Source organism: Pinus tabuliformis, chromosome J (assembly GCF_031772625.1).
Source record: "Pinus tabuliformis cultivar Carrire ecotype Pingquan chromosome J, CPIR1, whole genome shotgun sequence".
Classification (NCBI taxonomy): Eukaryota; Viridiplantae; Streptophyta; class Pinopsida; order Pinales; family Pinaceae; genus Pinus; species Pinus tabuliformis.
In genome coordinates, this window is record NC_142295.1 from 737,099,655 (window position 1) to 737,115,443 (window position 15,789).

Sequence of the window (15,789 nt, forward strand, 5' to 3'; positions counted from 1 at the left end):
CTTTCATCATGAGAATTATGTCCATCAAAATTTTTTCAAAATTAGAAATAAGATTACTAGAAAATTAAAAAAATATTTTTTGTATTTACTAGAAAATTAAAATATTAAGCATTTTCTCTAGACTTTGATTAAGATTTTAATAAAATGGTAAAAATATTAAAAGTCAATGCATTTTGACTAAAAGTGATGCTATAATCCTAGGCTAAAAATTTAAATTTTATATTGTATTTAATAATAATTATGTCTTTACATAACTAATACAAATATAAGTAAATATTAATCATTATCATCATCATTATTTCAAAAATAAAAATAAAATTTATTTAATATGATTAGCACTTTATATTACTAATTTATTTTGATTTTCTCATGTTTGGTGATCCTTTATTCAACAGATCTGAAAAATCATAATTAATTATATTTGAATATATTTTTTTAAATATATATTAATGTCTGTCTACATGTGATTTACGCCTAAGTTATTCTTTCAACTATTATGGATCACAGAAGCCTCAATTCAACTATATTTATATTAATTTTTTAAATTTAATTTTATTAATAAAAAATATTATAAAATTTCTGTGGTAGAGTTTATATTAAAAATTGTTATTCAATTTTATTTTTAACAAAGGTTTTGGTAGCATCGTAATTGGATTCTTAAATTTTAAATTGGTTGATAAAATATGTTAAATTTATTGATGAAATATGTTAGATTTTTTTAAATATGAGGAAATTATAATTATTCTTTTAATTATAAAAAAATAAGGAAATAAATTTCTATTTTAATTATATGTCTTTAAATTTTAAAATTTTTATTTATTCACATATTTATTTCTTTTATGATTTCTCAATTTAAAATTAATTCAATTAACACAAACTAAGATGCCGCCCGGGACAGCTAAATTGGCAATCTACTGGTTTTGTAGTTATTCAACAGACAGGCGGACAGCGTCCTATCGTCGTGCTGTTTGGTATGTTTGGTAAAGGAAGTGCGATAGGTAAGGCAGTACCATCCGTCTCAATTTTCTTAGTGTAGGGAGGAATTATGAGTAATCTTGTGATTGATACAATAACTACTCTTCAATTTCCGACCAATTCATTTTGAATTTGGACCGTCTAATCTCGACTTGATGGATACCTACACTTCCAATAATTTTTTTAAAGAATTTTTCACCTAAATTTGGACAATGCTAACAGAAGGTTCAGAATATTCTATTATATACAAAAAACCGCTAAACGTCTCACTCAGAATGAATCGTGTAACTCAGAATGATTTCTGCTAATATCTATCCTCACAGCTCTGCAGAAACCTCAGAGTGATTTGTCGTAATATTTATCCTCACATCTGCTCTGTAGAAAAAGAGGAAGTCGACTAATCTTTAAGTAGAGAGGCCTGGTACTCACGAGTTTTGTGGTCTAATCCCAAGATTATATATAATTGAGAGATTGAAAGCTGTTCCAAAAAAATTCGAGAAAAAAAAAGGAGTCCACAAAAATGAACGTCACTGTTGCTGCCCCTGAAGGGATGGGCCTCCCCATGTGCGTGACAGGAGCAGGGGGATATATCGGATCATGGCTCGTAAAGACTCTGCTGGAGAATAGGTACACAGTGCATGCCACTCTCAGAGATCCAGACAACCCTTCAAAGAACTCATGCCTTCTCTCACTCCCAGGGGCCCAAGAGAGGCTTCGTCTTTTCAGAGCAGATCTCTGCGAGGAAGGTAGCTTCGATTCTGCCATTCATGGCTGCCGCGGCGTCTTTCATGTTGCCACTCCCACAGATTTCGGTTCCCAAGATCCGGAGGTAAGCACGAACACTTAATAAGCATATTTCAATATACAGGGGGGGCTACAAAACTGAACCAAATATTGGTTGTGCGTAGAATGAGATCATAGAGGTTGCAATCCGAGGAACACTGAATGTTCTGAGATCGTGCAAGCGAGTTCAAAGCGTGAAGCGTGTCGTCTACACTTCATCTCTCACCGCAGCATCCACGGCCGACGAAAGTGCCCATGTCGACGAATCCTTGTGGAGTTCAGTGGACTCCATCAGAGAAAACAAACGTGAAAGTTGGGTAAGCGCCTTTTTATTTTTTCAATCGAAGAAAATGCTTTTTCTTCTTTTTTTTTCATTTAAAAAAGAGAGTACATTCATGGTTGATTTCAAACATTCTACTTTCTATGTTTCCTGTTGCTGTTGCTGTATTTTACAATTTCTGTTTCAAAATTACGTGTATCATCCTTAATCTTTACTCTGTTGGTATATATTCCTATTTTTCTGTAAATGTTTTTTTCTCTATTCTCTCTTTTAGAGAAAAAAAAATAAAAATTCCTATTTATTTTTGTTACTAAAAAGGATTTCTGTTCTTGTTTTTCAAACATTGTGAGTGTCTTATCTTTACAGCATGTAACTATTAAGTTATTCAATCCTTAAGTAAAATAGTGTAACTATCAAGTTATTCAATCCTTAAGTATAATAGAGTTGATGTATCCAGAAGCTGCAAAATAATACTTACCTGTCTCCCAGCCAATCCTTCTTACCTGATTTCGTTCTGTCTAAAATGGAATGCTATGCTCTGAAAGCTGTTTCACGAACAAGTTGTGTAAGCGCTTTTATTACATGGGTTCTAATTCTAACTCAGAGTGGGATCCATTATAGAAATCCATTAATTCAGACGAGTCCATTGAACAAAACCATTTAATAAAATTCGAATGAATTCAGATCAGTAAAATTGAAATGAATCTGTATTTTTGAAAGCAAGAACAATAATTTGTAAAATACTTTTTCCATTTATTTTTAATATAAACTTACATGTTATTAAATTTAAAAATCTTATAAGTAAGACATAAATATTCTGTAAAATATAAAAGTGAAACTTTCTTTAAAAGATGTGATCTCTTAAAACTGATAAATATAAAAATAAATTATATAAATATGGAATAAAATAAATTTAAGCTAATTCTTGATACACCATGCTGGAGTTGATTGGACTCCATGAGAGAACAAGAGTTAGGATTGGGTAAGCTCTTTGATCAGATAAATAGCTCATGAATCCTGCAAATCGATTTTTTTAATTTTGAATCAACTGGGATCGGAGCCGATGGTTGGGAGGCTGGAAGGAGAGTGAGTCTGAGTGTCGTGAGGAGCAGATTGCAGATTGCAGAGTGTCGTGAGAGCAGCAGCTATCTGGAGGAGCAGATTTCCCGCGCCGCGAATAAGGGAGCACCAGACTATCAACTGGTTCATGTCCAAGAACTGCTGTGAAGAGGTAATGGTCTCGAAGTCGAATCCGTCTGCGATCGTGCGCCGCGGAGAGATAGACATGAATCGGGTTCCGGCTACCAATGAGTCTGAGTATTCGTTGGTTTTCCACGCCGATGCCTTGCGGACGGTTGACATCGGTTCCGTAGTAGTGAAGCAAGATCGAGAAAGAACCTTTGAGTTGGAGGCGGAGCGGGATCGAACCTGCGACGTGAGTTGCTAAGTAGAGTCTCAAGCGCATTGAACGCTGTTTGATTCTGGAGCCGAGTTCTGTAATTTGAAATCGCGCCCTCTGTTGTGTATTGCGCCTTGTGTGGATTGAGGGCTAAGTAAGCGCTGTTGTGCTGCCATTGAGTACGCACTGTGCACTAGCGGAGGTGAAGATCAAGCCGGTCATTAGAAGAGTTGTTGTCCAACCGACTTCTTATGGCTGCTCGGTAGATGTCGGAGCCCAGTGACCCCAAAAATTAAGCAGCTCATCCGCCTGAGAATCCGATATTCCTTGCCAACGAGAACCCGGTTGGAAACGACTGCGTTACCCGTCAGTTTTTCCCAGCCGAAGTTCCAGAAAAACCTCTGCCTGATACCCTAACCCGATCTCACTGGACGGATGTAAAGTACTGTGATTCGCCCAACCCTGCCGAGCATCAGAAGGAAATGGCGGAAAGTACTCAACCTGCTAAGGAAAGCAGGCGCGGCCGGCGGTCCAGGAGCTCTCAGTACCGCGGTGCAATTTTTTACAGGAGTACTGGACGGTGGGAGTCACACGTATGAGAGTGTGAGAAGCAGAGCGCCTGTCTAGAAAGTGTTTTTTTGTGTTCAGTTTTGTGTCTGATATGAGAGAGAGAGGCAGCATGGAAAATTGGTGCGTGGAAGTGTGGTGAGGGTTAAGACAGCCACGAAGCCACAGAGGACCATGCAGCATATGTTGTAAGCGTTGTTACTCATGCGTGGTAGCTTGGGCGCTGTCATCTGTGAGAAGATCAAGAAGATCTGTGTGTTTGATCGTTGTTGGGAATATTGCCAGCATGCAAGGCAGAGATCCAAGGCAGTAATACATGTGCGATTTTGTTGCAGACAGGTATATGCAACATGTAAGTGTGAGATCATGGGAGCGTAAGAGCTATCATCCCTTGAGATCTAGTCGTGGATAGTGCAGAGGACGATCGCAGCCTGAGGTGGCTGCAACTGTGGATCGTTGTGTATCGTGTGACAAAGAGCTTGTGCAGATCGACTAGCGTGTGGGTTGCCATCTTGTTGATTTTGCGTTGGAGACAGAGCTCACGTGAGATATTGAGAGGCCCCCCTATGGAGCTGTGTGAGGTCCAGTGTTGAGCTGTGTGAGGTCCAGTGTTGTTCGAAAGAGGGCATAAGGGTGAGCTGGTGAGCTCAGGTGAAATGTTGAGGGGCCGCCCTGTGGAGCTGTGTGAAGTCCAATGTTGTTCGAAAGAGGGCATAAGGGTGAGCTGGTGAGCTCAAGTGAAATGTTGAGGGGCCGCCCTGTGGAGCTGTGTGAAGTCCAATGTTGTTCGAAAGACGGTATAAGGGTGAGCCTAGGATCGTTTAAGCTTGATGGTGTGGAGAGTTGTGGCCTCTCTGGTGTGAAAAGCCAGAGGAACTCTCAGCTTGGCTCGGGGGTTGTGAAGGGTAAGTAGAGTATGCCCTATCGTTGACGTTGTTGGAAAGCATTGTTTCCAATGGAGTGTCTAATAAAGAGGATTGTGATGTCTGTGACACCTGTGTGGCGCAGAGAGTGATTTAGTGGAGTGTTGGCAGATAGGAGTGTGTGCAACTGAGTGTCCGTTGATGAAGATTGTGTTGACTGTGACACCTGTGTCGCGTAGATCTAGTTGAGTGTTGGCAGATAGGAGTGACTGCAACCAAGTGTTTGCTAAAGAAGAGTGTGTCGACCGAGACCCCTGTGTGGCGTAGAGAGTATCCAGTGGAGTGTTCGCAGATAGAAATGTCTGCAACCGAGTGTCCGCTGATGAAGACCGTGAGCCTGTGTAGAGTAGATCGAGTGGAGTGTTCGTAGATAGGAGCGACTGCAACCGAGTGTTCGCTGAAGAAGGGTGTGTCAACCGCGATGCCTATGCCGCGTAGAGAGTATCAGTGGAGTGTTCGCAGATAGGAATGTCTACAACCGAGTGTCTATTGATGAATGGTGTTACACCTGTGTGGCATAGATCCAGTGGAGTGTTGGCATATAGGATTCATTGCAATCGAGTGTTTGCTGAAGAAGGGTGTGTCAACTGTGACCCCTGTGTGGCGTAGAGAGTATCCAGTGGAGTGTTGGCAGATAGGAGTGTCTGCAACCAAGTGTTTGCTGATGAAGACCGTGATGCCTGTGGCGTAGATCGCAGGGAATATCTAGTGGAGTGTTGGCAGATAGGGATGTTTACAACTCTGTGTCCACTTAAGACAATTGTGCTGTGGGAAATCAATAGCAAAATATGAAAGCCCCCTTATCAAGTTTTTTTTTTGTGTTGTTGTAAGGCCTAGTTGAGACTGAAACCAATAGGCACTTTAAAATTTAGGTAGTCATGATTAAGAGGAGGTTTGTTACAATAATACCAACACCATCTATGCTTGTTCATGTGACGGCAAATTCAGTTTTAGTTGGCGGCAAGATGCAGTAGTTAGCCAGAGTTATTGAAACATAAATGACAATCGACTTGGTGTAGAATCTACCATTGTCTGTGTGTATAAATTTTCCTTAAGTTTAAAACAATTGTCAAGCTCTCTTGGAGAGTCTTTCCAGTTCTATCAACTGGTATCGGAGCCAGTGATATATAGAGTGTTGTGGATGTGTCATGGATTCTTTTAACTGCTAAATCGCTACACTATTTTTGTCAGTATGAGCATGCTCACCAGATCCCAGTCAAAGTTTTTTCCTCCTTAGCAGCACTGCAAGAAGTCATTATTGACCAGCAGCAAGTTGCCTCTGCAACTATTCTCTTCGCGCCATATCCTAGTCGAAGTTTGTACCTCCTGAGCATCACTGCGAGAAGCCACTATTGAGCAGTAGTAAGTTGCCTCTGCAATTGCTCTCTGCAAGAAGTTGTTGTTGAGCAGCAGCAAGTCACCTGTTCTCTTCAAGAAGCGGTTAGATTTCTTTGTTCTGAAAATACGCTGGATAGGGTAGAGGTCCTGGCTTGAAAGGACCATCACAAATTGGACGAGGACCAAAAGGGAAGGGAGGACGGTTGTTGTCATTGGAGTGTAAAACATGGAGTTCAATGCTATGTTGTAAGATTTTCAAATGGACATGTCTACTTATGGGCCACTTATATATTATGTGTGAAGACTTTATGTTTTTTTAAGTGTTTATGTTTTTAATTGAGGTTTAAATATTATATATGTTTTTATATTTATTATGAAACATATATAATTTTATATGGATATTTTGAATATGATATTTCGAAAGGGAAAGGCCATTATTATTAAAGTCTAAAAGGGTGATAATTAAAGCTTTAATTTTAAGTGGAGTTTTTTTTGTCTTTGGGGTGTGAATTTTATTGAAAATGGAGACAACAGTTACAGATATGGAGAAGTTGAGCGGGCCTAATTTTTCCCTATGGAAATCGTAGATGGAGGATATACTGATTTTAAAGGATCAATATTTGCTAATTGAGGGAATAACAAATAAACCCTCATCCATGGCAAATGAAGAGTGGAATAATCTAGATAGAAAGGTGATTGCAACAATCTGCCAATATTTAGCAATAATGTGTATTTCAATGTGTCCGTAGAAAAGACGACATAAGGATTATGGAAGAAGCTCCATGATCTGTATGAGGAGAACACGACATCAAACAAAGTGTTCTTGATAAATAAGATTTATAATCTCAAGATGAAGGAGGATGCTTCAGTTGCTGAGCACTTGAATGCATTTAATATTATTACTAATCAGCTTGTCTCTGTTAAAATCATTTTAGATGATGAAATTAGAGCCATTTTATTAATGTGTTTTATGTCAAACCGCTGGGAGAATTTAATTGTAGCTATGAGCACTTCAATAACTGCAGAGAGCCTGAAGTTTGATGATGTTAGTAGTAGTTTAATAAATAAGGAGCTGCGATGCAAGTCAATTTCATAAAACCAAGGAGGAGAAGCTCTAGTTCTAGCTTATCGTGGTAGGAGAATTGATCGAGGCCGACAAGGGCGATTAAGATCAAGAGGCCAATCAAAATCAAGGAGGGGCAGGATCATTTGCTCTCATTGTGGTAAAATCGGGCACATGAAGAAATAATGTCGATTCTAAAAGAAAGGACAAAAGGATCAGAGGCTGGCTAGTACAAATCACAAGTCGTCGAGCACAAATGAAGGTGAAACTATTGTTGTAGCCACAGATGGTGATGTCTTTTTTACTGTTTCAATAGAGGATGCATGTGTATATACATCTAGTAGTAGCTTTGATTTGATCCTTGACTCTGGGGCATCTCAGCATGTAACCCCAAGCAAAGATAGTTTTGTTACATATAATTGTGGTAATTATTGTAGAGTGCATTTGGGGAATAATCATTTTTGCAATATTGTTGGAGTCGTAGATGTCCATATCAAGATGATGGATAGACAAGATATATTGTTGAAACAGGTCAGGCATGTACCAAAAATGCACATGATTTTGATCTCTATGGGATGACTGGATGATGAAGGCTATTCCACAAGATTTGGAAAAGGAGGCTGGAAAATTAGCAAAGGAGCATTGGTCATGGCCAAATGACCCAATACAGGAACATTAAACACATTGAAGGCACTCATAGGAAAATTATATTTGGTTGTTGTTGCAAAAGAAGAAAATTCAGCAGATCTGTGGCATAAGTGCTTGGGTCATATGAGCGAGAAGGGCTTAAAAATCCTTGTTGGTAAAAATTTATTGCCAGGTTTGAAATCCTACAATCTTGATCTTTGTGAGCATTGTATATATGGTAGACAAAGAATGGTTTCATTCCTTAGAGGTGGTCATGACAGAAAGAAAAATGTGTTATAATTGATACACTCCGATGTGTTTGGGTCTGTTAACATCAAATCATTAGGAGGAGCATCATGTTTTGTAACAATTATAGATGATGCATCCAAGAAGGTTTGGGCATATCCAATGAAAAGTAAAAGTGAAGTCTTTGAAATATTTCAAAATTTCCATGTTGCTGTTGAAAGAGAGACTAACAAATTGCTCAAGTGTTTGAGAACAGATAATGCTAGAGAATATTTCTCAAATTCATTCAAGGAATATTGTAACAGGTTTGGCATAAAGCAGGAGAAGACCGTGCTTGGTAATCCTCAACAGAATGGTGTCGCAGAAAGGATGAATCGCACCATTATGGAAAAGGTGTGAAGTATGTTGTCCAATTCTGGTTTTGAGGAGAATTTTTGGGTTGAAGCAATCAGGACCGCTTGATACCTCATAAATAGATCTCCAACTGCAACCTTGGATGGAGGTATCCCTAAAGAAGTTTGGACTGGTAAGTTGAATTATTCTCACTTGAAAAATTTTCGATGTGAAGCATTTGTACATATTCCCAAAGAAAATAGAACTAACCTAGATGATAAATCTATGAAATTCATTTTTCTAGTATATGTAGATGAAGAATTCAGTTATCATCTATGGGATCCAGTCAAACATAAAATTATTATAAGTAGGGATGTTATATTTAATGAGTCAGAAATGTTTAAGAGGACTGAAGGTGATTTGGAGATCAAGAAAGTTATTGGCAGTTTTGAAGAGCAGTAGGAAAACATCCCACAATGCAAGAAAATGAACAACAAATTCAAGAGCAGAAAGAATAACAAGTGGAAAATGATGAACAAGAAGAAGAAGGAATATTGCAGGAACCTTTACACGAGATTCAACTTGATAATGCACCATCATAGTTAGTTTGCGGATCTTCTAGGTCTCATAAGTCTTCACAAAGGTATCCTCCTTCAAACTATATTTTCTTGACTGATGAAGTTGAGCCTAATTGTTTTGAAGAAGCTTGTAAAGTTGAACACAGTAAAAAATGGAAGAATAAATGAACCCTTTGCTGGAAAATAAAACTTGGGAGTTGGTAAATCTCCCGAAAGGTAGAAAGGCTCTACAAAGTAAATTGGTTTTTAGGATTAAGAATGAAGGTGATGAAAAGGAGAGGTAAAAAGCAAGGTTGGAGGTGAAAGGATTTTCCCAAAAAGAAGGTATTGACTTCACTGAAATGTTCTCACATGGTGTTCAAATGTCATCCATTAGAGTCATTCTTAGTCTTGTTGTTGCTTTAGACTTAGAATGTTAACAGTCAGATGTAAACACTACTTTCCTTCATGGTGAATTGGAGGAAGATATTTTTATGGAACAGTGAGAAGGCTTCATAGAAAAAGATAAAGAAGACCTTGTTTGCACATTGAAGAAGAGTCTCTATGGGTTGAAACATGCACCTCAACAATGGTACAATAAATTTGATTCATTCATGTTGGAACACGATTTTCACAGTTTGGAAGTTGACCATTGTGTCTATATCAAAAGGTATGACCGAGAAAAGTCTATCATATTATTGTTATATGTGGATGACATGTTGATTGTTGGGTATGATAAGAATAAGATCAATAGGTTGAAAAAATATTTGGGCATCAAATTTTTAATGAAGGATTTGGGACCAGAACAACACATATTGGGCATGAGGATTATATCAAGAAGGTGTTTGACAGGTTTAATATGAAGGATGCCAAACTGGTTGGTACACCCCTTGCAGCCCACTTCAAGTTGAGTATTGAATTATGTCCTAGTGATTACAAGGAGAAGGAAGAGATGAGCATAATTCCTTATGCTTCGACATTTGGCAGCTTGATGTATGCCATGGTATGTACATGACCAGACATTGCATAGTTAGTGGGAGTAGTGGGCAGGTTCCTTGCCAATCCAGGAAAACAACATTGGCAAGCAGTAAAATGGATTTTGAGGTATCTCAAGGGTACTAGTCATTATTGTTTATGTTTGGTCATAATGAGACTGTGCTTGAAGGATTTGCAAATGCAGATATGGCTGGAGATATGGACACCAGAATGTCCACTACAGGTTATTTGTATACATTTGTAGGTGCAGCAGTATCTTGGGTGTCAAGGTTTCAACGAATAGTAGCTCTCTCTACAATAGAAGCAGAGTACATAGCTGCAATAGAAGCTTGTAAAGAGATTTTGTGGATGCAACGATTCCTAGGAGAGATAGGAATAAAGCAAGACAAGTATGTGTTATATTGTGATAGGCAGATTGCCATTCACTTGGTGAAAAACCCAGCATTTCACTCAAAAACCAAAAACATTGACTTAAGGTACCATTGGATCTGGGATGTGTTGGAGGAAAGACAATTATCCTTGGAAAAGATCCATACAGATAGGAACCCTACTGATATGCTCACTAAGATTCTAACAAGAAATAAACTTGAGTTATGTAGAGGCATGGTAGGACTCGATGTGACTTGATTCGTGACTCTTATTTTGCTTTAAGTGGGAGAATGTTAAGTGTGAAGCCAAACCAACGCACATTGTGCTAATGCCGACACTGTCTCCCCGACACTCCATCATCCTAGTCGTCACCACCACACTCGCGCCAAACCTACCACATTGTCGTTAATCTCTAGATTTTCATATGAATCACATGCAGGATTCTAGATCCTCCTTCAACCTCTATAAATTTGTATTTTCTCAGCTTGAGCAAGGCAAGCCAAAGGCCAAGGCCTCTTATGTGAAGTGAATTCATTCTCCATTGGTAATGTATTCCTGTTTTCTCTCTATCTACTGAAATTGTGTTGTCTCCCACATTGTTTTACATTATGTTGCCTCTGTTAATGTTTTGTTGCAGTGCTCTATTCTCTAACAACTGGTATCAAAGTTGTAACACTCTTAAAATTTGTAGATATAAAAATAAACTATATAAATCTAGAATAAAATAAATTTAAGCTAATCCTTGATACACCATGCTCGAGTTGATTGGGCTCCATGAGAGAACAAGAGTTAGGATTGGGTAAGCTCTTTGATCAGATAAATAGTTCATCCTTCCTACTAATCCATTTTTCAAACTTTGAATTTGTTAAAGATTAAGAATTAAAACGATTGAAATTCTAATTTATTTAGATAATGAATATATATTTGTGAAAATAATTACTTTATACAGTCACATTTGTTTATATATAGTTAATTTTTTTTTTAGCTTTTAAAATGAATGATTTTGTTGCAGTTTGTTATTTTTACATAATAATTTATATAATAATTTTATAATTGCATTAAGTAAATGTGAAAAATAAAATGATTTTAAAAATACAAAATATTTTATAATTAAAAATGTATATATAAACATCAAAAATAAGTTAGTAAAAGATTTGAATTAAAGAAATTATGAATATTTAAAAAAAAAAACACATATCTATATACTAAATTAAAATATATTTAAATTTAAATTTAAAAACTAATACATCAAAAAAATTATTTTAATTTTGTTTTGATTTTTAATCTATCAAATATCAGAAATAAAGAACACTGAAATGAATTTAAATTTATGAAAATATGTACATGAACTATTGTTAAATAATTTTTCTTACACCTTTTTATCAATTTTAAATCAAATATTTGGACAAAGAGATTGAGTTGAAATCAATCACTTACCATATTTTCTTAGTTGTTACTATTTCTTTTCCCATTTAATTTTCCTTTTTTCCTTTAAATTTTATAATTTTTAGTTAGAGGGGAGAGATTGAGTTGAAATTGATGAGAGATTGAGTTGAAATTGATGATACCCTATGTTTTTTTTGTTAGGATTAAATCAAATATTTAGAGTGAAAGATTGCTTTGAAATTAATCATATACCATATCTCCATTATGTTATTTTTCCTAATTTTTCTCTTTATTTTAATCTTTAAATAAAGATTAAGTTGAATTTTGTGTTCTCCCACTTTTAAGAAGAGGAATTTATCTGAAACCCTTTTTCTTCTTTACATATTTAAATGAAAATGAAAGTTTGATTAAAATTTATAATCTTTTTTATGTTCAATGTAATTTTAATTAATGATCAATCTACATTTTAATGTGCAATTATTTTAATTTTTTCTTATATATGCACATTTTACAACATGTGAATGACATAATATGCATTCTTTCCTTGAAGTTTTATGCAGAATCAAAAACACTTGCAGAGAAGGCTGCAATGGAATTTGGAAAGGAGGAGGGTATAAATGTGATCAGTATTATCCCGCCCATAATTGCAGGCCCTTTCATGACCGCCAAAATACCCTCTAGCGTCCATGCGACATTATCGTTGATCACAGGTACCGTTGGTTTCTTATCATCGATCGATTTTTATTTCTTAACATTCCTTTGTTTTTTTTCCCTATGGGGTTTATGATATTTATGATTTTTTATGGTTGTCAAATGTGGTGTAATCCATAGGCGATCCCTTATGGTGTGGAGTGCTAAAGTCCATTCACTTCCTACCAAATACAGTCTCGCTCATCCATGTTCAAGATATCTGCAATGCTCATCTATTTCTGATGGAGCACCCATCTGCAGAGGGACGCTATCTTTGCTCTGGCCATACCATTACCATGCCAGACTTTGCACATTTCATTGCTGGACGCTATCCACAGTACAAAATAATTGCAAAGTCAGTTATCCCTTACACCATTACGTTTCCACATATATTTGGTTTGAATTGTCACCTTCATATTGTTTACTAAGTTCCTTCAATTTTCTGTAATTCGTTATTACGTTGATTGATTGATTGATGCAGGTTGGATGAATCGCGGTCTGCTAGTAGTGGCGGTAGCATTTCATCCAATAAATTATTAGATTTGGGATTCAAATACAAGTATAGTCTAGAGGAGATTATTGATGAGAGCATCCAATATGTTCAGAGACTAGCCATGCTCAAGTGACGACCTAGATTTACTTTCATTGTGATATGAAGTTTTAACAAATCATTAGCCTGATTGAATATGTCTTACAGTTTTATGGGTACTGCTACTTGAAATGTTGTGAATAGTGTGGTGTGGAGCACTACAAATCAGATAGATCAAGAATCTGAGATGTTATTTCTTCCATATATTACCACTGTGAGAATGGCCTGATACCAACTCTGCACTATATGTGTATAATGTGTTTTTGGTGCTTTTGATTGGATTGGAAACTATGAACAAAATGTTTAACTTTGTTGGGTGTTAATATGTATTTCAATGTGTTTCTCCCATCCTTGAAATATGAGATTGTTGCTTGATTGTTGAAAATGAGACTGTTGGTTGTTTAATATTAAAGTTCTTTTTAATTTTATTTATTTGAGTTTTCCCCTTACCGTATAAAGAGCAAAGTTTTGGTTAACTTATTTTTATTATAATCAATTTACGTCTTTAACATTTAATGAATTTATATCTTTAATATTTTAATCTTTATCCAACATTTAGAAAAAAACAATAAACTCTAACATCTAAACTTTATTTAAATGCAAAATATTCTATAATATTTTAATCTTTATCAAACATTTAGAAAAAAAACAATAAACTCTAACATCTAAACTTTATTTAAATGCAAAATATTCTAATGTGCAAAGTGGTGTGGCCAATTGCTTTCTACTCATTTAGCTATTCCAATTACAATAATTACAAAAGGCACATGCCTCCCTTTTTCAAATCTGATCTTCTTTTTCTTTTCAAAAGCACGGGATGCCTATCTTTTACAAATCTTATATGCTTTTATTTTTCCCTGAGTGCAATTCTTCTCACTCTATTTATTATATATTTTTTTGGATGGAATTCAAAGGCTATAAAATTTAGTAAAATTTTCTACTTCAATTTTGTGTATTTGTAAAATAAAAATAATTTGAAATATATTTATATTAAATTTATTAATAAAATGTATATTAAAAATTGTTCTAAATTTAATTTATTGAATTTTAAAAGTATTTAATATAAAATTTATAAGGTTGTTCAAGTAACTATTATTATATTATGATGTATTATGTAAACCATAAAATTCAATATCTAAATTCCTATATATCAACAACAAAAAATATTTAATACATACTTTAAAAAAATTGAAAACGAATTTCAAAATTACTAACAAAAATTATATTAACTATGATTTGGAAAGATAGTATAATTATAATGGTTACTGATGATAGGCTGTGGATAGATTTTTATTTCTATCAAAAACATTTCCTAATTTGAAAGGAATTTTCTTTTTTACCTAAATAAAAAACGCACTTTTAAAAGTTAAAAAAAAACAATTTAAATAGTATTTCCAATAAATAAAATCATTTTTTCTTATTTATTATTGATAACCTCTTAAAAGAAACTATTTCAACAATAAATTATTATGCATTTTTATCATTAAAACTATCAATTATTAAATAAATGAAATTATACAATTGAATTATATATATATATATATATATATATATATATATATATATATATATATATTAATTTTGGTATATTCTTTTATGGATTAAAAAAAAAGTTAGCAATTTTTTTAAATTTATATGATGGAGCTATATACTTTACAACATTAGAATAGAAGGTTTTAAAGACACTAAATTTATTTATACATTCAAAAATTACAATGTCATAAACTATTGGATCATAAATTTTTTTTGATCTAAAATAGCTAAAAAAAAATACAACACCATTTTTATATAAATAAATATATAACCATGCTTTATAAAAAAGAGGAGAGAAAGACCCACATCATTGCTTGTTCATGTCTTTTGTTGGAATTTTCATGAAGAGGTATACAGAGTTCTAGTTTAAACGGTTTAAAACTCAATTTCTATTGGCAGTGAAATTTCCACATCTATCAAATTAGACTTTAAGCCCAGTCTCACATTGTCGTCTTCATGTACTGTAATAATTTCACCAACCCATGCAACACCGTACTATCGTAGAAAAAATAGGTGACCACGTACAATCATGGCATGTTTGGTATGGAAATTGCGGTAGGCATGACAGTACCAATAGATAAATCTGAGCGTGACAATATGAATTATCCAAACATCTTCATCTCACCGGATGAATGAATCGTCATTTGATTTTGGTCGCATCAGCATTTTCTCCCCCATATCCGCATAGACATCTCTCGAAAGCAAAGAGAGAATTTTAATTAATGATCCAATCTATACTTCTATATATATTTATTTAAAAAATTTACTCAAATATGCATATTCTTTATTTTGCAATGTAATTATGCTAAAATATGTAAATTCTTTCTTTGGCACGTTTACGCAAATTTGAAAACACTTGCAACAAAATGTGCGTTGAAATTTGGAAAGGAGGGTATTAATGTGGTGAGTATCATCTCACCCATAATTGCAGTCCTTTCAATTACCACCACAATTCCCTCTAACATCACTGCAATGTCATCATTGATAATAGGTACAACTGACTGCCTATCATTGGCTATTATTTCCTAAATATTGTTAAGATTTAAATGTGTGGGATTCCAATATTTTAATGTGGTGCAATCCATAGGTGATCGATCTGTTATGATGTGGATTGTTGCAATCCATTCACTTCTTA

General features: G+C 35.0%; 1 protein-coding gene across 1 annotated transcript; it reads left to right on the forward strand.

Annotated features, from left to right (window-relative positions):
* The first annotated feature begins 1,229 nt into the window (after positions 1-1,229).
* LOC149228833 (putative anthocyanidin reductase) lies at positions 1,230-13,517 on the forward strand. The gene is made up of 5 exons (XM_089375738.1): positions 1,230-1,804; positions 1,884-2,075; positions 12,393-12,552; positions 12,674-12,887; positions 13,014-13,517. Exons 1-5 carry the CDS (start codon positions 1,496-1,498, stop codon positions 13,156-13,158), a joined length of 1,020 nt encoding a protein of 339 aa, XP_089231864.1. The 5' UTR covers positions 1,230-1,495; the 3' UTR covers positions 13,159-13,517.
* The last annotated feature ends 2,272 nt before the right edge of the window (positions 13,518-15,789 follow it).

Excerpts from the sequence above, each read along its gene's own strand:
- LOC149228833 (XM_089375738.1), top strand. The coding sequence starts at position 1,496 with ATGAACGTCACTGTTGCTGCCCCTGAAGGGATGGGCCTCCCCATGTGC. Across the intron at positions 1,805-1,883 it reads TCGGTTCCCAAGATCCGGAG|AATGAGATCATAGAGGTTGC; the intron begins GTAAGCACGAAC and ends GGTTGTGCGTAG. Across the intron at positions 12,553-12,673 it reads GACATTATCGTTGATCACAG|GCGATCCCTTATGGTGTGGA; the intron begins GTACCGTTGGTT and ends TGTAATCCATAG.